The 22,124-nt window shown below is 36.9% G+C and overlaps 1 protein-coding gene across 4 annotated transcripts in view; it reads right to left on the bottom strand.

Moving 5' to 3' along the window:
- The window catches only part of TMEM62 (transmembrane protein 62), a 35,620-nt gene that overhangs the window by 7,805 nt on the left and 5,691 nt on the right, over positions 1-22,124 (bottom strand). For 2 of the 4 annotated variants that reach the window (XM_036844299.1, XM_036844301.1), the window contains 7 exons: positions 19,595-19,736; positions 16,625-16,749; positions 16,355-16,477; positions 12,275-12,430; positions 8,035-8,194; positions 3,902-4,015; positions 985-1,069 (listed from right to left, as the gene is read on the bottom strand). In XM_036844299.1, the coding sequence (XP_036700194.1) occupies positions 985-1,069; positions 3,902-4,015; positions 8,035-8,194; positions 12,275-12,430; positions 16,355-16,477; positions 16,625-16,749; positions 19,595-19,736 (905 nt within the window). Of the gene's footprint in view, positions 1-984; positions 1,070-3,901; positions 4,016-8,034; positions 8,195-9,660; positions 9,700-12,274; positions 12,431-16,354; positions 16,478-16,624; positions 16,750-19,594; positions 19,737-22,124 lie in introns of all 4 variants that reach the window. The other 2 variants (XM_036844298.1, XM_036844300.1) reach the window with 2 other exon arrangements.

Here is a 22,124-nt window from a genome sequence, read left to right on the forward strand (position 1 = left end):
CCCAGAGATTCTGTGTAAACACTGAGGGTGCTGTGTAGACACGGAGATGTTAAAAAGTTCCCCAGGAGATTCTAAGGTGTAGTCAAAGTTGAGAAGTGTTGTTTAAAGAAAAAAACTAACCTGGGGTCAGTCTCTTATTAGCTATGAGACATTGGACAACCTACATAACCTCTGCAGTCCTTAGTCTTCTAATCTTTAAAATGGGGACAATAATACCTACCTCACAGGATTGTTGTAAGGATTAAGTGAGGTAATGTAGGTAAAAATATGTTGTAAATTTTAAACAACTATACAAAAATACTGGTATTCCCACATGAGGCTGGGGCCTCCCTCAAATATTTATTTATTTACACTGTGGGCAAGAAAATATATGTGTGCAATAATGCTTCTTGAACTTTTTCATAGAATTTAAAAATATATATATAAGCAGAAAAACATTCAGTAGGATATGTATACTACCTATTCAGTTAATCATTTTACTGTTTAACCTTTACTACAGTACTCACCTCCCCCACAATCAGTTCCTGATCCCAGGGACTTCATCCAAGCCAAGAAGGGATAATGAACATTTAATTCAACAAGTATTTATTGTCTGTAATGCACAAACTGGGTGCCGTGGAAAAGAGAAAAGAAGTAGAAAACAAGGGCTCCTATACTGAGGAACTTACAGTCTGATTGAAGAGAAAATGTATATACATTTGAAGTGGTAATGTAAAACAAGATCATTGGCTAGTTAAATACAGAATTAATCCTCAGGAAGGACTGCTGGGATTCAGAGAAGCAAGCGCTCATTATGACCTAGAATGGCTGGAGAAAATGGTATGGAAAAGAGGGTTTGAGGTGAGCATGGTAGTTTGAAGGATGCACCTCACAGAGCTCAGGCAAAGATAATCTGCACTGATATTTATCACCTGGTAATAGTGAGGACCTTATGGGATACACTAAAGTAAAGTCTTCTAAGATTAAGGAACCATGGTGACTAACCTTTATGCTCTGGATATGCTCGATACCGAAAAGTAATGAGAATGATGAGCTGGATCAGCACAATCATGACAAAAAGGACCCGGGCCTGCAGAGAAATAGATACTCACGTGACAAAGATACATGGATACAGCTTCAGTTTTTTTAAATGGCCTAATTAACAAAAATGGAAATGACATCATTAGCAGAAATGACTATATGAGAAAAATATACAGTCAAAGAGAATTGAACATCTGATCCACCAAAAAAGATAATTGTAAGTTGCCTCAGCATTATTCTTTCAAGATTTGGATATGATACCTGGACCAATGTTGAAACTAAGTGATTTCATACAGTTATATAAAGTGATCAAATTAAAATAGTCTACTTTCACTGTACTAGGATAAGTATAATTTGTACTGTTTTATTTAAAGTTGTATAGGAGTGAAAAAAAAAAAAACAACAGTACACAGTACACTGCAGGCTGAGTGAACAGAGACTGCATTTCCTTATGCTTTCTCCATCAAGAAGTCACTCACTTGGAGATTAATTCACAGTAAAGAGACATTTTATCTAGGTTCTTGTTTCCCAAAATATGGGTCCCAGATCATCATTGGAATCACCTTCAGCCTGTTAGGAATGCAGAATCTCAGGCCCCATCTCAGCCCTACTAATCAGAATCTGCCTCTTATTAACATTCCCAGGTGATTCATAAGTACACCAAAGTTTCCAAAGCCTGATCTAGGTGACCATTAAAAATTCCCAAAAGAAAAATAAATGACACAAAAAGATTTGTAAAAATGAGATGCAAATGCCCATTAGTCATATTTTTTAAAAGTTCAATCACACAAGTAATAAAAGTAAATTAAAATAATAAGGAATTCACATTTTAAGTATGTGAGGACATATATTAAGGTATCTCTGGGAGATGAAATTAAAGGGGGTTTAAATTTTCTTCTGAACATTGTAGTGTATTTTATGTCAATACCCAGGATAGGGAGATCTGAGGAAAATAAAGTGTAAATTGCCAGAGCTTCTCTGAAAGACAGTTTGACAGTGTATATTTAAAAAAAAAAAACCCATTTATTCATTCAAGAAATATTTATTTGAGGGCCTACTTGTGTTAGGCATATCAAAAAGACAAAGATCTCTGCCCTCATGGGGCTTATATTTTAATGAGGGGGAACAGACCAAAAACAATGAATATAATAAATAATTTAAAATTTTGTGGAATTATATAATAAATAAATGAAGTATATAGAATAATGCATCCACTCTTTGATCCAACAATTCATTTCCAGAAATTTCCAAAAAAACTAATATGTACAACTCACAGACTTAGAAAACAAACCAGGGGGTAAGGGTGGGGGGAAGGGATAGTTAGGGAGTTTGCGATTGACATGTACACACTGCTATATTTAAAATGGATAACCAGGGACTTCCCTGGTGGTGCAGTGGTTAAGACTCCACGCTCCCAATGCAGGGGGCCAGGGTTCAATCCCTGGTCAGGGAACTAGATCCCACATGCAATGCTGCAACTAAGAGTTTGCATGCCACAACTAAGGAGCCGACGAGCCACAACTAAGGAGGCCACCTGCTGCAACTAAGACCCAGCGCAACCAAATAAATAAATTAAATAAATAAAGAAATATTAAAAGAAATAAAATAAAATGGATAACCAACAAGGACCTCTACTATATAGCACAGGGAGCTCTGCTCAATATTATGTAACAACCTAAATGGGAAAAGAATTCGAAAAAGGATAGATACATGCATATGTATAACTGAATCACTTTGCCGTACACCTGAAACTATCACAACATTTTTAGTCAACTATACTCCAATATAAAATAAAAAGTTTAAGAAAAAAAACTAGTATGTGCAAAAACTTAGTTATAAGCAGTATTTTTATAGTAGAGGGAAAAATTGGAAACAAATGTCCAACAATAGGGAAATGGTAAAATAAATTAAGATGTGTCTATGACTATATAATGCAGCCAATAAGCATCATTTATAAAATAAATGTGATGTAAGAAAACAGTCAAAACAAATTCCTCAGTGGAAAAAATCAGACAGAAAAAAAAGAATGAAAAGTATATTACTGGGCTTCCTTGGTGGCACAGTCGTTACGAATCCACCTGCCAATGCAGGAGACACGGGTTCGAGCCCTGGTCCGGGAAGATCCCACATGCCACGGACCAACTGAGCCCGTGCACCACAACTACTGAGCCTGCGCTCTAGAGCCCGCGAGCCACAACTACTCAGCCTGTGTGCCACAACTACTGAAGCCTAGAGCCCATGCTCCGCAATGAGAGAGGCCACCGCAATGAGAAGCCCGTGCACCGCAATGGAGAGTAGCCCCCGCTCGCCGCAACTAGAGAGAGCCCGCGCCCAGCAACGAAGACCCAACACAGCCAAAAATAAATAAATAAAATAAATAAATTTATAAAAAAAAAAAAGTATATTACCATTTTATATTAAAAACTCATATCTTAATGTACGTAAGAGAAAAATAAATAGAGAGTATCATAATGAGAAATGCAATGGCTATAATGGCTAGTGTGATAAAAGAATGATGTGGGGCTGATTGTACTTTATTTCTAAATTTTCCAAGTTTTCTATATTAAGCATGTATTATTTATATAGGAAGAAATATTATTTTTGAAAGATCCCAATCCAATTTAGCACAGTCCCTATAATTCATTTAGTTATCCTTGTTTTATGGCACTAGGTAGAACTAGGTCCCAAAACAGGTATTATATGTCCATGCCTCCACTTCTTTTAATTCAAATCAATTTAAAATCACTGTATCCTTCTAGACAAGCAACTAAACTTTTAATTTTATAAGGTTCCACTTTCTCATCACATGATTATTATATTATTTATGACTTTGGACCTACCAAACTAAAAACACACATAACATTTAGTTGAATTTACTCACCACAGTACAATGGTCAGTAAGGAGAATAAATGATGCCAGAGGATCAAACCTGAGGTGAATATCCTCTCGAGCAGAAAATATGTGGTGAACACTCTTACTTCTTCCAGCAGAGTCCTAGTTATAAGCACAGCAGAGAAGCAACCCTCATGTACAAATACGTACAATGTTCCAAGATTAAGTTTCCAATAACTTTTGTCAGTTATCTCAGAATAAGCAACATTTTTTTCATTTACTTTTGATTCTTCCTATAAGCACTTTAAATAAAACTTCTTTTAAACCCTGTAATTCTAGATTTGAACTGGAAATATCAGTATGTATTACAATGTATTCTCTCTTTTAAAAAAAAGAAATCTGTATTTCCCTCTGTTTACTGAAAAGGCCTAAAAATAATAATGAACTCAACAACAATGAGCTAGCTGGGCTAGTGCCCAGATTTTGGTCTCAAAATAAAACTTCTCACTACAAGAAACCAGTGCTCTTTAGAGAAATAGGTGATTCCAGTTCTTGAGTAAGAAACGCAAAAGAACTTGAAACATCTTCTACCAGAAAGCAAGAAAACTAACAAGGACTTACAGGGATTGTATCAAAGGACTTAGTGGCCAACTTGGAGAGGCTCCCATTAGTCAAAGACAAACAACTGAGCATCAAAAAGAATAAATGCAATGGACTGAAACATACCAAATATATATTTTTTAAACTATGAATTAATAATGATACTATAAGACTCATTTAGTTACCTTTGGCAGAAGCTAGAGAAGTAACTCATTACTTTGAAAACTGGTTTAGAACAGGAAAGGTGGAGGAAGAATGAAGACTTATCCTGCCTTTCCTGTATGAACTCTATATCTGGGTACCAAAAAGATGAGGCAAATTTTTTCTTTGTGGGACTATTCTAATTAATACTCCTATAATTAGGAGTGGCAATTTGAATATCACCATTTTATAACTCTGATGAAATAATGGATCTAGGCTGAGATTATCAGTAAATGCTAATCCCTCAGTGAAAAGCTGATTGGGTACTGAAAAGCTGAATGGAGGATAAGCCTTCAGTGTGCTGGCACTGGCTTGACTGACCCACAAGGGCCAACTGCTACCTATTCAGGAATTTTGCAGACCAGCTGATGTGTCAGTAGCTTAAAACCAGCTACGGGAGGAATATTTATTCTATGGAAATTGGTATAAATCAGGGAGACGCTACAAATCAGGGTCCTCCCTTCAAACCTGCCCCAAGCTGGTTGTTAAATATTTACCAGCATACCACTGGGTAGGGTCAACAATATCTGCATACATTGATCAATCTTAACATTATTAAAAGAGAGACAACCGGATACCATAGGCTTCTGATAAAAGCATAAAACACCAAATGAAGTATTCCTGCCAAAAAACAGACTCAGATCTGATCAAACCTCGAAATCTAACTACAGTAATAGAAACTAGATGGGGTAGAGGAACATGCTATATGATAACACATGGATATAAAGAGCAAAAATCCAGAATACAGAAACAGTACAGGATAAAAGATCCAGTTTCCAAAGCAAACAAATTGAGAGGGGAAAAAAAAAGGAGGGTGGAGAGGGAACCTATAGGTTAAAAGACACTGAAGAGACAATCATCTAAATGCAATATTTGAGCCTTGTTTGGATTCTGATTTGAACCAACCAAATGCAATTATATGTGACAAAATAAGAAAACTGAACACTAGCTGGATAGTTTGATATTAAGGAATTACTGTTAATTTTTCAGGTGTGATATGGTACTATGGTTACGTTTTTTAAAAATAGCTCTTATCTTTTAGAGATATATACTGTCATATTTACACAGATGAAATGACATCGTGGTACAGGGAGGAGAGAAGTGGATGGGGTACAGATGAAACAAGACTGGTCAAAGTTGATAATCTTTGAAGTTGGGTGAAGGATACATGGAGATTTATTATAGTATTTCTTTCATATATTTAAAAAATTCCTCATCATAAAAAGTTTTAAAATAGCAAAAAGAACTTGTACTGGTGTTTATCAAACTTTTATTGCTCAAATGTTCTTACTCTGAATGACAGTTCTTGGGTTTTTTTTTAAGTTCTTGTTTTAAAGCAGAGATTTTCTTTAATTTTGAGATATAGAGATTTCTAGAGTTTGCCCTTTAAATTGGCAAAGGAGGCACAATAATCTTAAATTCTGGTTCTCAAACTTTAATGCACATCAGAATCACCTGGAGGGACTGTCAAAACAGATGGCTGGGTTCCATCTCCAGAGTTTCTGATACATAGGTTTGGGATGGGATTTCTAACAAGTTCCTAGGTGATGTTGATGCTACTACTTCAGGAACCACACTGAGAACTGACCTAAAGGTCTAGTTGGTACTAGGCTGCCCAGAACTTTACACATATTCAATAAATACAGTGAATAGGTAAAATATAAGATAATAAATCGATGTCTTCTCCCATTAATTTTTCTTTCAGACTTATCTATGGTATACTGTATTTAAAAGGACAGAACTTTCTCACTGATGAATGAGGGGACAGGTTCCCTGTTTAATGTTCAGTAGACTAATTTTTTAAAGTTATACTCACAGACATAAAACAGATCAGTGGTTGCCTGGAAATGAGGGTGGAGGGAAGGCAGTTGCAAAGGGACGTAAGAAAACTTTTGAGGGTGATAGATCATATTGATTGTAGAAATGGTTTTAAGGATGTATAAGAAAGTCAAAACACACAAAATTGTACTCTTTAAATATATGGAGTTTTTTAATATAAATTATACCTCAATAACGTAAGAAATGTTAAACATATAAAAAGTATATGTGATTTCACATTTTTACTAAGGATTCAACTAAGCAGGCAGAAATGTTTCAAGAAATGTGAGCTATGGTTTCTTCCTCATAAAACTACAGAAGCTGGGGTTCGGAAGCAATCCAAAGATTTGGAAGTTGCCCATTCCAACAGTGAGCAGGTGTCCTACGGTTGCTACTTCTTCCCCATGACTGTAAAGATAGGGAACAATTTATTCTATGTGCACTTGTATCTTCAAGTCTTTTTAAAATGAGCCAACTTCTAATATGAAAGACATTAAGGAGTTCATCCCCAGGAGTCCCTCCTTCCACTTCCTACCCATGAGTGTCTTCTTCCTCCTAAGCAGAACACTTCAAAGATGGGTGGTACTGCAAAGTGCCTTCTCTCGTTTCCTCATCTATGAATTGGGGATAAAACTACCCACCACATAAGATTGTTATACAGATTTCGTAAAAAATTCTAAGTGTCTGGCATCTCCTTAGAAGAAGCTCAGTAAATAGCTCCTTCCTGCTCTAAATCCTTCTCTGTGACACATACAAAAAAGATAATGAAAATAATCACATGTGTTTTCTGAAGGATTACTTGATAATCTTCAAACTAAGACTTAACATTAAAAGATTAAATAGTTTAAAACTTCATCAAATCATAAAGTTGTAGAAGTTGACAGATTTTTTTTTTCCCCAGAAACTAATTTTTTAGCACAGTCTATCCCCTAAAGTGTTTCAGATTGTTGATGAAACTGCTCTACTTTGGTGATGATGATCACTTTCTACTCCGGCAGGTCTAGTGAATTAAATGTTCCCCAAGCTGAATCAGAAAAGGGACAGGCAGACAGTTACTGCATGTGCTATCAATGCCCACTCGCCAAACAAAAAAATCCCTGTGATGGATGCCTTAAAAATTATTTACCCTAGAGCTTTCAAAATAGTGACACAATTTCCTATTCTTGGAGACAGCAATCAAAGGCATGGATACGTAAATATTATATGTTTTCCAACTTATTCTATTATCTTTAGGAATATTGGGGAATGTGCTCCCATTATTAAAAGATTCTGGCCAAAGTTGGAAGAAAACAGAAGAATGATTCCCTGGGGACAAAAAGAGGGGACTACAGCCAGTAGTTGCACACTCATGTTCTCTGCCCAGTTTTTAGTCTAAAACTAGAATTATTCCTGAGTGTCCATTTTCAGAACATACTAAATCCAGTGTATTCAAATTTTTTATTCACTTAGTTTCATCTTATCAATTGACAAAAACAAAAACAAAACAAAACAAAAAACAAATCAGAGTTCAATGTGGTTACAGCCTAATCATTCACATAGCAAGTTGAAAATTACTAACTTACCTGGACGATTACTTCTATGTTATGTGTCTTATTACTGTAGTTTCTTGGATTCCACTTTAGTATGAAAATAGGACCAGACAAATGACTAGCTTGCCCTAAATGAACTCCGTCAATCTTAACTGCGACTGAAGTAATGGAGGATAAGGAGAACACCAAGACTCTAAAATAAGAGCATAAATGCATGGTTTTAGGTATTTGGCATTGTTTTTATAAAGAAGAATAACCCTATTATAACCTGAAAAGATGTAAGTACAGATGGCCTTCCGTTGGTTGATCTGCGAGTTACTGTGATGTGGAACCTGTGGTTTCTACCAACCATGGATCAAAAATATTCAGAAAAGAAAAATTTCAAGAAAGTTCCAAAAAGCAAAACTTTAATTTGCCTCTCGCCAGCAACTATTTACATAGCAGTTACATTGTGTTAGGTATTATAAGTAATCTAGATATGATTTAAAGTATAGGGAGGGTGTGCATAGGTTATATGCAAATATTACACCAGTTTATATAAAGGACTTGAGCATCTGTACACTTTGGTATTCCCAGGGGGTCCTGGAACCAATCCCCCAGAGATACCGAGGGACAACGGTAAGGCAGACCATTACATTGTACAACTGTTCATATGACACTCTTCATATGATCTGGTTTCTTTCTAAATGGTGGCTTCTGGAGTTGTATAATTCAGCCAACCTGAACTGGTGAGAAATTAGAAACTATTCTAAATCTAAATCTGATATCCAGCTCCTATCAAGAAACCTGACCGGGACTTCCCTGGTGGCGCAGTGGTTAAGAATCCACCTGCCAATGCAGGGGACACGGGTTCGAGCCCTGGTCCGGGAAGATCCCACATGCCGCAGAGCAACTAAGCTCACGTGCCACAACTACTGACCCTGCGCTCTAGAGCCCGCGAGCCACAACTACTGAGCCCACATGCCACAACTACTGAAGCCCGCATGCCTAGAGCCCGTGCTCTGCAACAAGAGAAGCCACTGCAATGAGAAGCCCTCCAGCAACAAAGAGTAGCCCCCGCTCGCTGCAACTAGCGAAAGCCCACACACAGCAACGAAGACCCAACGCAGCCAAAAATAAATAAATAAATAAATAAATTTATTAAAAAAAAAAAAAAAAAGAAAAAAAAAAGAAACCTGACCGAGAGATGTATGTTCCACTTACCTAGTGATCAAAAGAAATAAATTAAAACATATTGGTACCCTTTTTTCCAGAATAATTAGTAAATCTTTTTAAAAGTACAATATCCAATAATGATAAGAGTGCTGTGACAGGGTAAGAGAGTGTCATGGACATATATACACTACCAAATGTAAAATAGATAGCTAGTGGGAAGCAGCCGCATAGCACAGGGAGATCAGCTCGGTGCTTTGTGACCACCTAGAGGGGTGGGATGGGGAGGGTGGGAGGGAGGGAGATGCAAGAGGGAAGAGAAATGGGAACATATTGTATATGTATAACTGATTCACTTTGTTATAAAGCAGAAGCTAACACACCATTGTAAGGCAATTATACTTCAATAAAGATGTTAAAAAAAAAAAAAAGAGTGCTGTGAAACTGGCACTCATATTGCTTGATAACATTATAAATTAGTATCTGTTTTAAAAAGTAATCAGGTACCTTGTGCACTGCTGGTGGGAATGTGAAATGGCACAGCCACTGTGGAAAACAATGTGGAGGTTCCTCAGAAAATTAAACATTGAATTACCACATGATCCAGCAATCCCACTTCTGAATATATACCCAAAGAACTGAAAGCAGGGACTGGAACACATATTTGTACACCCATGTTCACAGCAGCATTATTTACAGTAGTGAGAAGGCAGAAGCAAAAATGTCTATCAACAGATGAATGGATAAACAAGTATGAAACAATGAATACTCAGCCTTAAAAAGCAAGGAAATTCTGAAACATGCTTCAAAATGGATGAGGACATTATGCTAAATGAAAGAAAGCCAGTCAAAAGGACAAATACTGTATGATTCCCCTATGAGGTACCTAGAGTCATCAAATTCATAGAGACAGAAGGTAGAATTGGTGGTTGCCAGGGGCTGGGGGGAGGGGGAATAGGGAGTTAGTGTTGAATGGGTACAGAGCTGCAGTTTTGGAAGCTGAAAAAAATGGTAGTGATGGTTGCACAACAATATAAAGGTACTTATTGCCACTAAAAATGCTTAACATGGTAAATTTTATGTTATGTATATTTTACCACAATTTTCTGAAAAAGAATAATGATTTTAGTTGCAAAAAAAAAAGTAATCAGGCAATCTTTATCAACAGTCACAAAGGAATTCAAACTATTTCACCTAGAATCCTATTTCCAGAACTCTATCTAAAGCAATTATTCAAATGAAGGAAGAATCTATATGCATCAGATGTTCATCCTCAAATGAGAAAAAAATCTAAAAGTTCACCAATAAGATAGGAAAATGGTTAAACTGTGGTCCATTCTCTCTGTCGACAGAAAAAAAGTAGCAATTAGAATACACTGTGCCCTATGATTACGACTGTGTAACTACAGGCCTGAAAGAGAATGCCTGAGAAGGAAAACTCATGTTAATAATAGTTCTATTGGGGGGTGGGGGGGGGTGGGATACACATATAATCCCATTACTCTATTTTCCAAAAGTTATGTTGTACTACTTTTCAAAATAAAATTTAAAAGAGTATATTAAAACAAGTGCCCTTGGGCTTCCCTGGTGGCGCAGTGGTTGAGAATCTGCCTGCTAATGCAGGGGACACGGGTTCGAGCCCTGGTCTGGGAAGATCCCACATGCCGCAGAACAACTAGGCCTGTGAGCCACAACTACTGAGCCTGCGCGTCTGGAGCCTGTGCTCCGCAACAAAAGAGGCCACGATAGTGAGAGGCCCGCGCACCTTGATGAAGAGTGGCCCCCGTTTGCCGCAACTAGAGAAAGCCCTCACACAGAAACGAAGACCCGGTGGCTTCCCTGGTGGCGCAGCGGTTGAGAATCTGCCTGCCAATGCAGGGGACACGGGTTCGAGCCCTGGTCTGGGAAGATCCCACATGCCGCGGAGCGACTAGGCCCGTGAGCCACAACTACTGAGCCTGCGCGTCTGGAGCCTGTGCTCCGCAACAAGAGAGGCCGCGATAGTGAGAGGCCCGCGCACCGCGATGAAGAGTGGCCCCCGCTTGCCGCAACTAGAGAAAGCCCTCGCACAGAAACGAAGACCCAACACAGCCATAAATAAATAAATAAATAAAAAATAAATTAAAAAAAAATACAAGTGCCCTTATGTTTGCAAAAGGTTATGTCTCTTTGCAAAAGGAATGTTAATGTCTCATTAAGATTCTATTTAATACTACTCAGCCATAAAAAAGAACGAAATAATGCCATCTGCAACAACATGGATTCAACTAGAGATTACCATACTGAGTGAAGTTACAAAGACAAATACCATATAGTATCACTTATATGTGGAATCTAAAATATGACACAAATTAACCTATCCATGAAACAGCAACAGAATCAGGGATATAGAAAATAGACTGGTGGTTGCCAAGGGGGAAGGGGTGGGGGAGGGAAGGACTGGGAGTTTGGGATTAGCAGATGCAAACTATTATATATAGGATGGGTAAACAGCAAGGTCCTACAGTACAGCACAGGGAACTATATTCAATATCCTGTGATAAACCATAATGGAAAAGAATATGAAAAAGAATGTATACATGTATAACTGAGTCACTTTGCTCTCAGCAGTAATTAACACATTGTAATTCAACAATACTTCAATAAAAAATAAATTTAAAAAAAGATTCTATTTATATACACTGTCAAATTCATATGCCAAATGAATTTTCAATTCCAAAAGGTTTACATAGCTTTTGCTTTTTTGAAAGGCTATGTAGCAAAACAAAAAAATATATACTTCTGATATACGATGTAAATTTTCTAAAGTAGGATACAGATGAACAGGTACATTATGATTACAGCAATGTAAAACCATGCATATAAAAAAAGCGAGAATAAAAGACAAAAATAATAATGGTAGGATTATGGGCTTCTAGATTTTTTTTTTTATTTCAGCAGCTTAAAAATTATATACTTTTTAACTGAATAGGAATGAAACAGTAGGCAATTTATATAATGTTTAGATTGCTGAGAAAACTAAAGTAGAGCATCTCATAGCTTTCACATAAGAATGCAATCACAATGACTTATTCTTCATCAATATCAAACTGAAAGTAAATTCTGAAAAATTGCTACATACCTGATGTGTGTTGAGTGAAGGAGTCTTTCTAGTGGTTCATGTTTAGCAGAACTATAGAGGAGTGATTTAGGATTAGTGATAAGAACCACAGGCCACTCGCCAAAGATCAAATCTGCAAAGCTAAAGAGGTCATGATCAAAAGCAAAGATCCGGTACCTAGACACCAGAGGACAAGAAGGTAATTAGTTACTTCATATTATAAGAGGGCCTGAAGGATATATACAGGACAAATGTAAAAATATAAAACTATACTTTCTGAGATCATGAATTTGAATGCAGAGTAAATAATATTGTTCCTCTTTCTTCCCTTGCCCTTATCACTTTATACATTTTGGCACATGTGACATTTGTCACAACTGGGATCTGACTGAAGCAATGAATTTTCACTGTGTCCTAGAACAATGCCTGGTACATAGCATGTACTCTTTAATTTTTAAATAAATGTCTGTTGAATTAAATCATTTGATTTCTATACTTTAAGGCTATTTTGAACCTAAAACATTCATCATAAGTCTAATAATATCTGACATTCTTCATCCCATCAACAATGCTACATAAAATATTAAAATAAACATAATTAGAAACCTTTAATTCTTCTTTTAAACTTTTATTTCTATAATTTCAAAGAAAACAGCAAAAGTTAAGTGGTTTTGATTTTCTAAATGCACAATGAAAGGTAAAACTATTCACTAAAAAGTAACCAAAGTTTTGTATTTTCTAACTTTTAGAACTAAGGAGAGAAATGATTAGCTATGGCAGAAACAATAGTGCTCACCAAACACTCCACGTGCTCCCCTGCATTTCCCAGTCTCCCTGGTATTAGGTTGGGACCATGTGACTAGTTCTGGCCAATGGGCTGTGAACAGAAGTGACACGTATCACACTTCTGGTCCAAAGTACTTAAGAATGGGTATGAGTTCTCTGTGCTCTCTTGCCTGCCCTGGAATTGAGGTATTGAAATAGTCACATTATAAGATGGAGGAAGTCTGAATCCCTGAGTTACCCCATGGAGGAGAATTTCCCTGACTCATACTGATTTACATAAATGAAAAATTAAACATCTGTTGTGTTAAGCCATTGATATTTCTAGATTTATTTGCATCCACAACAAAGCCTAGTCTAATATTACTAATATACTAACTGTTTTTAAAAACTCTCCTAGGGAACAGTATGGAGGTTCCTTAAAAAACTACAAATAGAACTACCATACGATCCAGCAATCCCACTACTGGGCATATACCCTGAGAAAACCATAGGTCAAAAAGGGTCATGTACCACAATGTTCATTGCAGCTCTATTTACAATAGCCAGGACCTGGAAGCAACCTAAATGTCCATCGACAGATGAATGGATAAAGAAGATGTGGCACATATATACAATGGAATATTACTCAGCCATAAAAAGAAATGAAATGGAGGTATTTGTAATGAGGTGGATGGAGTTAGAGTCTGTCATACAGAGTGAAGTAAGTCAGAAAGAGAAAAACAACTACAGTATGCTAACACATATATACGGAATCTAAGGAAAAAAAAAAAAAAAGGCCATGAAGAACCTAGTGGCAAGACGGGAATAAAGACACAGACCTACTAGAGAATGGACTTGAGGATATGGGGAGGGGGTGGGGTGAGATGGGACAGGGTAAGAGAGTGTCATGGACATATATACACTACCAAATGTAAAATAGATAGCTAGTGGGAAGCAGCCGCATAGCACAGGGAGATCAGCTCGGTGCTTTGTGACCACCTAGAGGGGTGGGATGGGGAGGGTGGGAGGGAGGGAGATGCAAGAGGGAAGAGTAATGGGAACCTATTGTATATGTATAACTGATTCACTTTTTTATAAAGCAGAAGCTAACACACTATTGTAAGGCAATTATACTTCAATAAAGATGTTTAAAGAAAAAAAAAAAAAAACTCTCCTAGGGAATTCCCTGGCAGTCCAGTGGTTAGGACTCCATGCTCTCACTGCTGAGGGCCGGGGTTCGATCCCCGGTCGGGGAGCTAGGATCCCACAAGCCACAAGGCACAGCCAAAAAAAAAAAAAAAAACTCTTCTATTGTACTAATATAATTTAAACATTTATAAGGGCAGGTAAAGGTTAGGTCCTTTCAGTAAAACAAACTCCAAATAAAACCCCAGGGTTGGAACACAGGAGAGCAGGTGGGAAGAGAAAGAAAGGAAACGGCTCCATAATTAACATCACTTAACTTGTAACTGTAGCATTTATAAGAAATAAAGAAGCTGATCAAGGGTTAGGAAGGCTACCTGGTAAAAGGCAATTCCAGCCCAGCCCACAGCCTCACAGTCATGAACAGACAGGTCTTAGTTCAAAGTAATTACAGTTGCCAACTAATCACAGGCTTCAAGCATAGCTCTTACACAGTTTCTAGAAAAGCCAACTGAAATGAATAAGTACCTTCCAAGATATAAAGCTGCTTTTTAATGAATGGAAGTACAGTTGACCCTTGAACAATGCGGGCGTTGGGGCACCGACCCCCAAGCAGTAGAAAATCCGAGTATAATTTCCCAATCAGCCCTCTGTATCCTCAGTTCCACATCCACAGATTCAACTATCCACAGATTGTGTGGTACTGTAGTAAGTATTTTGTGAAAAACATCTGAGTATACGTTGACCTGCGCAGTTCAAACTGTGTTGTTCAAAGGTCAACTGTAGTTATTAGAAAGATAACATATTCAGCTCAACAAATATTCACTAAGTACCTAATATCTTCATAGCACTGGGTTTGACTAAGTTAAAGAGCAATTGATAAAAAACAATGAGATGATACTTATTTATACTTAAACTTGCACTTAAATAGTTATTCGCAAATATATATATTTCGTTCTTCTCAATAAATATATATTTAACTATACTGTATCCTTTTGATAAGTAAGTTATGTTTTCTCTTCAGAAGACTTTAACCTTAGATCTAGCATATGACCCAGCATTTCCACTCCTGCATATATATCCAATTTGAAAAGATACATGCACCCCAATGTTCATAACAGAATTATTTACAATTGCCAAGATATGGAAGCAACCTAAGTGTCCATCAACAGAAGAATGGATAAAGAAGATGTGGTACATATACAATGAAATACTACTCAGCCATAAAAAAGAATGAAATTTTGCCAGTTGCAACAGTGATGGACTTGAAGGGTATTATGCTAAGTGAATAAGCCAGACAGAGAAAGACAAATACTGTACAATACCACTTACATGTGGAATCTAAGAAATACAACAAACTAGGGAATATAACAAAAAAGAAGCAGACTTACAGATACAGAGAACAAACTAGTGGTTACCAGTGGGGAGAGGGAAGGGAGGAGGGGCAAGATAGAGGTGGGGGTTAAGAGGTACAAACTATTACATATAAAATAAGCTACAGGGATATATTGTACAGCACAGGGAATATAGCCAATATTTTACAATATCTATAAATGGAGTATAACCTTTAAAAATTGTGAATCACTATACTGTACAACTGTAACATAATATTGTACAACTATACTGCAATTAAAAAAGTGTCTAATAATAATAATTTTTAAAAGACTTTAACCTTAATAAAACCAACTATAATCTGTTTGAAGAACTTAAATCACTAAATCTTGTAGCAATAACTAGAAAGGCAGATATAAAATTCAGGGAAAAAGATGACATATTTCTAGCCCTAGTGTTTCTCAAAGTATGGTCCATTGAGCATCTGGTGGACTTTTTAAAAAAAAGCAGTTTCTTGTGTCCTAACCCAGACCAACACAGACAAAATCTCTAGAGACAGGGCCTGGTAATTTTTACTTTTCATAAGCTCCTCCATAGATCTCGTGTATACTAGATTTTGAGAACTATTTCCTAGAGGATGCGTTTGAAAAGCCAACATAACATAGTGATGGCAAATATAATTGCTGCAACAAGGTTTTTGCATAAGGATAAAAATTGCCAGATACATATATTCCTTCAAAAACATAGAGATATCACATGTTTTTCCTTAACTGGGATCACTCATGATAGTGATCAGAAAACTATCATTGCTTTAGCAAAACTTACACGTATAAGTTGTATTCTGTGGGGTAGTTCCCTTACCTTCTGTTAACCATCCAGTCTCCCACCTCAAGTTCCAAAGTGCCCTGGAAGTGACGAGTGTGCAAAACAGGCATCAGTCCACCAAGTGTGTGGAGGTGCCCACACAAATAAGCTGTAGCCGAACTAACCAATGAAAAATAAATGAAATAAATGAACAAAGATAACTTGTGATGCCAAACTAATAAAAATATCTCTTCAGAAAAGCAAGATAGGTAGAACAACATAAAAGAATTAAAAGCAATTAATTTTGATTTTGGAAGCCTGCCTCACCTCATTATGGACCGAATTCCTGGTGATGGAGAAAGGATAGTGGATGTTGTAAAGTGTCCAAACCAAATACTGTGGTTGCTCCGACTACTCTCCTTGGCCAGTAATAAAAGATCCTCCATCTGTTTCTGAAATCAGAGAAAAACAGAAGGAGCTTTAATAAGGGCTCAGGCTGAAATCTAATGTCAACAGGTTACACGACTCCCTTGAGGTTTTATAATAAGTATATTACCTCTAAAGCTTAAACCCTACTAAACAGTGACCTGTATGGACCTCTGTAAGTTTCAAACTGTTTAAACATATAATTTATTTGATCCTAAAAATAACTCTGCACTAACTAGGACAGGGATTATTCCCATTTGATAGATAAACAGAAATAAACAATCTTTAAATTACATAAATTTTTTTCTTTATTTATAAATTTCTTTGCAGCAATGAAGAACCACTAATCTTTTCAGCCCTGTATACCACAGTGCAATTAATAAAGAGGATATTGAAACTAAACTTCTAAAACAAGATGTACATATGTCCACAGAAAGCCCTGTACCTGAATATTTACAACATTCTACTCATAACAGACAAAAACTAGAAACCATCAAAAAACTGCAGTATATCCATACCCATACAATGGAATACTACTCAGCAATAAAAAGGATACACACAGTAATACGGATGAATTTCAAAAACATACTAAGCAAAAGAAGCCAGACACAAGAGTACATACTGTATGATTTCATTTATGTAAAATTCTAGAACAAACAGCACTAATCTATACTGACAGAAAACCCGTCAGTGGTTCCCTGGGACTGCAGGTGAAGACTAACAACACAAGAGAACTTTCTGGGGTAATGGAAATGTTCTGTCTTGATTGTGGTGACAGTTACACCAGTATATACATTTGTCAAAACTCTTCAAATACTCAAAATGAGTGCATTTTATTGTCTGTAAACCATCCCTCATAAAGATTATTTCTAAAATAACTTGTATATATAAAAATGTACATTAATATTATCTCCAAAGTGCTTATAGCAATGAATTCCTGGCTCCTACTTTCAGAGTTTCTAATTTGGTAAGTCTCAGACAAAGCCTAGGAATCTGCATTTTACAAAACAGTTGCTTTTCATGCAGATTATCAAATCATACCTTAAAAAACACATTCTAAGGGGTAGGTGTTAAAATAATAAGCTGATCAACTCCGTCTAAAGACACTCAGTAGACAGGAAACAAAATATACCTTCCTGAAATAAAATGTCTAATAAACCCAAAGCATTTAACAATATTCTGCTCAAGTTTTTTTGAACCCTCATACCACTTTGAACCTTTCAGCACTTAGCAAATTCTGCCTTTTATTACAGTTATTTCTGTATAGGTCTTAAGCCCCACCAGTACATTAAATATTCTAAGAGGCCAAGGACTTGATCTTATCACCCTTGTATTCTTATATATGGGCACATATGTCTTGCATTTGGGCACGTGCTCAATAATGAGTTGACATTTGCTGTACCAAGAAATAATTAGAGGTTCTCAGATGTGACTTTCCATACAGTTTTAATCCAGCAACAATTTTCACCGAGCTTAACGAAAAATACTTTAAAAGAAACTTATTTAGGACTTCCTTGGTGGCGCAGTGGTTAAGAATCTGTCTGCCAATGCAGGGGACACAGGTTTGATCCCTGATCTGGGAAGATGCCACATGCTGCAGAGCAACTAAGCCCGTGCGCCACAACTACTGAGCCTGCGCTCTAGAGCCCACGAGCCACAGCTACTGAAGCCCGTGCACCTAAAGCCCGTGCTCCGCAACAAGAGAAGCCACTGCAATGAGAAGCCCGCGCACTGCAAGGAAGAGTAGCAAGTGCACCGCAAGAAGAGTAGTGCCCGCTCGTCACAACTATAGAAAGCCTGCATGCAGCAATGAAGACCCAATGCAGACAAAAAATAAATGAAAAAAAAAAAAAAAGAAAACTCATTTACTTCCATGGTTGCCCTTCTCTTCCCAAAAAAATATAGACCATTAGTTAGAAATGGCAACTGTATATGTTAATATAAATGTTTCAGACATTAAAAAAAAAAAAAAAAGAAATGGCAACTGTGGGGATTTAGGAATATACCATATAGTATACAAAGCTGTATGCCCTGCACCTTGCAAAGTGCATGCTGCACTTAGTACATATTTATTTATTTATTTATTATTATTATTTTTTTAATTTTATTTATTTATTTATTTATTTTTGGCTGCGTTGGGTCTTCGTTTCTGTGCAAGGGCTTTCTCTAGTTGCGGCAAGCGGGGGCCACTCCTCATCGCGGTGCGCGGGCCTCTCACCATCGCGGCCTCTCTCGTTGCGGAGCACAGGCTCCAGACGCGCAGGCTCAGTAGTTGTGGCTCACGGGCCTAGCCGCTCTGCGGCATGTGGGATCTTCCCAGACCAGGGCTCGAACCCATGTCCCCTGCATTGGCAGGCAGATTCTCAACCACTGCGCCACCAGGGAAGCCCGTACATATTTATTTTATTTTAAAAAAATATTTATTTGGCTGTGCTGGGTTAGTTGTGGCACACAGGATCTTCGTTGCAGAATGTGGGCTCTTTTAGTCGCGGTATGCGGGCTCTTAGTTGTGGCATGCAGGATCTAGTTCCCTGACCAGGAATCAAACCCTGGTCCACTGCATTGGGAGCAAGGAGTCTTAACCACTGGACCACCAGGGAAGTCCCAGTACATATTTAACAAATGTTTACTGAATTAATGTAAAATGTGAGGTACTGCTTTCCCAGATTTTGGAACAAGGACAGGGATAACAATAATAGGGTTCAAGTAGCCAATAATTTCTTCTAGCCATACCTGTAACCACAGTAGAATTTTCCTCGAGCATGTCTAGATAAGAACTTGTTTACCTAGTATAACTTTAAGTGAGCCGCATGTATCTGGGAAAAGATAAAATAGGTTAGCTGCAAAGGGAAGTGAGATTTTTTACTGTACCTGATCTAAAATTCCAAAGAAATTAAAAGGTCTCTTAGGCCCTGGATTTAGAGTGGCATCCAAAGAGATGAAAGAATAGTTGCCAAAGGGAGTACTGTGGACGTAATGGAAAGAGCCATCCCTACGTACAGCAGAATATTTCCTAAAAAATACAAGACAGGAAAGTTTTAGTGTAATCATAAAATGACAGATTGAGTTTAAATTCCTGCCCTAAAATCACACTATATTTTGCCTCCCTTTGAAAAGGAAATTTCCATGATCTGACAGAGAAATACACAAAACTAGATCCACAATGGATACACCGATTAAAAGAAATTTTAAAGATTTTCTCCCACTGGCTCCAAAGATTCAGGCAAACATATTCATTCATCAGTAACCAAGCACAAGGTCACCAAGCAAAGCAGAGAAGTAGGTGGCTGATTTAGGTGGTCCACTTAACATTTTAAAAGAGATTAGTCAGAATCCAGGGAAATAGTATTTATCAATCATTAAAAATTTTAGTGAGGGCCTTCTAAGTACCTAGCAGAATTCTTGGTGTAGTGAGATACAACTGTTTACTTCTTGAAGCAGGACTGCAGAGGCTTAAGTCACAATAAAGCCTTGCAAAGATGAAGTCATCAAGCCAGGAGAAAAATGTTAGGTCTGGGCCAGTAAATCTTTTATTGGTTCCTAAAAATATATTCAAAACATACACAGGGTCCCCATCCAGTAATGAAAGTCCTCACCACCTTAAGTATCAACAGTATTCAAGTGTCCAGAAAGTTGGAGAGTGAAGAGCAGGGAGAAAGGATGGGTAACAGAGTACACAGCGTCAGCACTCATAAAGTATTTGTTGAATAAATGTGAAAGAAAGTATAGATTATATTTGGAACATACCTTTATTATTCAAATGTCAGAACATTATAAGAAAATACCTAAGTGTCTTATATCATGTTTTACCTAAGAGCACATATGAAAAAACTACAAACAAAATTCTGAAATTTAATGTGCTATCAGGGAGCTATTTTTAAGCAACAACAGCCAACAAATGTATCAAAAATAAATATATTATCATAGATATTACAATTAATAGTCAATTAGCTCTATTACCTCTCCTCTTGGTATTTTTTGAATTTCTATTTCAGGGTTTTTTCCTCATTAAAATTTGTATTTATATTTTTCCTGCTTAGTTTGTTTTCAGAGTTATTCTTCAGGATCTTATAATCTTACATATGTTGTTTCCTTTCCTACATTTTTGACATATTAAAATCCAACTATCTAAAATAAAATCCAACTACTTGAAAGCAGAGGTTAAAATATACAATAGTTTTTGAATTCTGGATTTTGGCATCTCTGAGGCATTGTAGAGATCAAGATTTAACCTTAAGATTTTTTTCCTTCCAGTCGATATTTCTGTAATGTCTATATCTCTAGCAAAACGTCACATATTAAATCCGGATAAAGTTTAGGTGGTTAGAAACAAAAATATAAAGGTAAGAAACTTTAAAGTGACTAATAATTTTACCTTCCCAATAACTAATCAGACCCTAAGTCCTATTGATTCTTTGAAAATGTCTCTTAAGCCCATTCCCACAGTTGCCATCAAAGATACAAACAGTTAAGAAAAAGTAAAAGATTTTCATCTCTGTCCTTTTCCTTCCTCACACTAACAAAAGAGGACAACCTCCTCTTCCAAGTTAAGGTGACTCTAATTATATGTTGACCAATGCTTTTTGACCTACCATCCTCAAATTCATGTCACCATCCCCATATCCATGACCCTTTTTCAGACAGGTATATCTTACATTCATTTCAGGCCTTTTCCTTATGATGGTTAGACTGCTGCAGGATTCTTCTATTTGGTCTACACAACTCTAATCTCTCCCTTTTTCTTTTTATCTCTATCCCTATTTTGTTGTGTGTCTGCCCTTTATAAAATACTATTTTCATTGTTACTTATCTCCTTAGGAACCTATACTGGATTATAAACTTATCCATCACATCTAAATTTCTGTGCTTGTCACCTGACACCTCCATAAATTGGCTCTACACTATCTATCCAGTGTCACACCAATCCTCAATATGAACCTTTATTCTGGTGATAGCAGTTTCCTTACTGCCCCCCAAAAGCTCATTCTAGCTTTCTTAATGTATTTTTTTTAATTTTTAATTTATTTATTTGGCTGCATCGGGTCTTCGTTGTGGCACGCAGGATCTTCATTGCAGCCTGTGGGATCTTTCAGTTGCGACATGCAGGATCTTTTAGTTGTGGCATGCAACTAAAGCTCGGTTTATACTGATCGTTTCAAAATATACCCCTCGGAATTTCTTACTTCTCCAAATGCTACCCGTCTTTTAAGACTGGACACAATTTTCACTTCTTTTACAAAGTCTTCTCTAACTTGCAGCTAGTAGATAAGTAAGTTCTAGAGATCTAAAGCACAGTATAGTACTTATAGTCAACAGTACTATATTATAAACTTCAAAGTTGCTAACAGACCAGACCTTAATTGTTCTCACCACAAAAAAAGAAACAGTTAACTGTGTCACT

The sequence above is a fragment of the Balaenoptera musculus genome, chromosome 2 (genome assembly GCF_009873245.2).
Source record: "Balaenoptera musculus isolate JJ_BM4_2016_0621 chromosome 2, mBalMus1.pri.v3, whole genome shotgun sequence".
Lineage (NCBI taxonomy): Eukaryota > Metazoa > Chordata > Mammalia > Artiodactyla > Balaenopteridae > Balaenoptera > Balaenoptera musculus.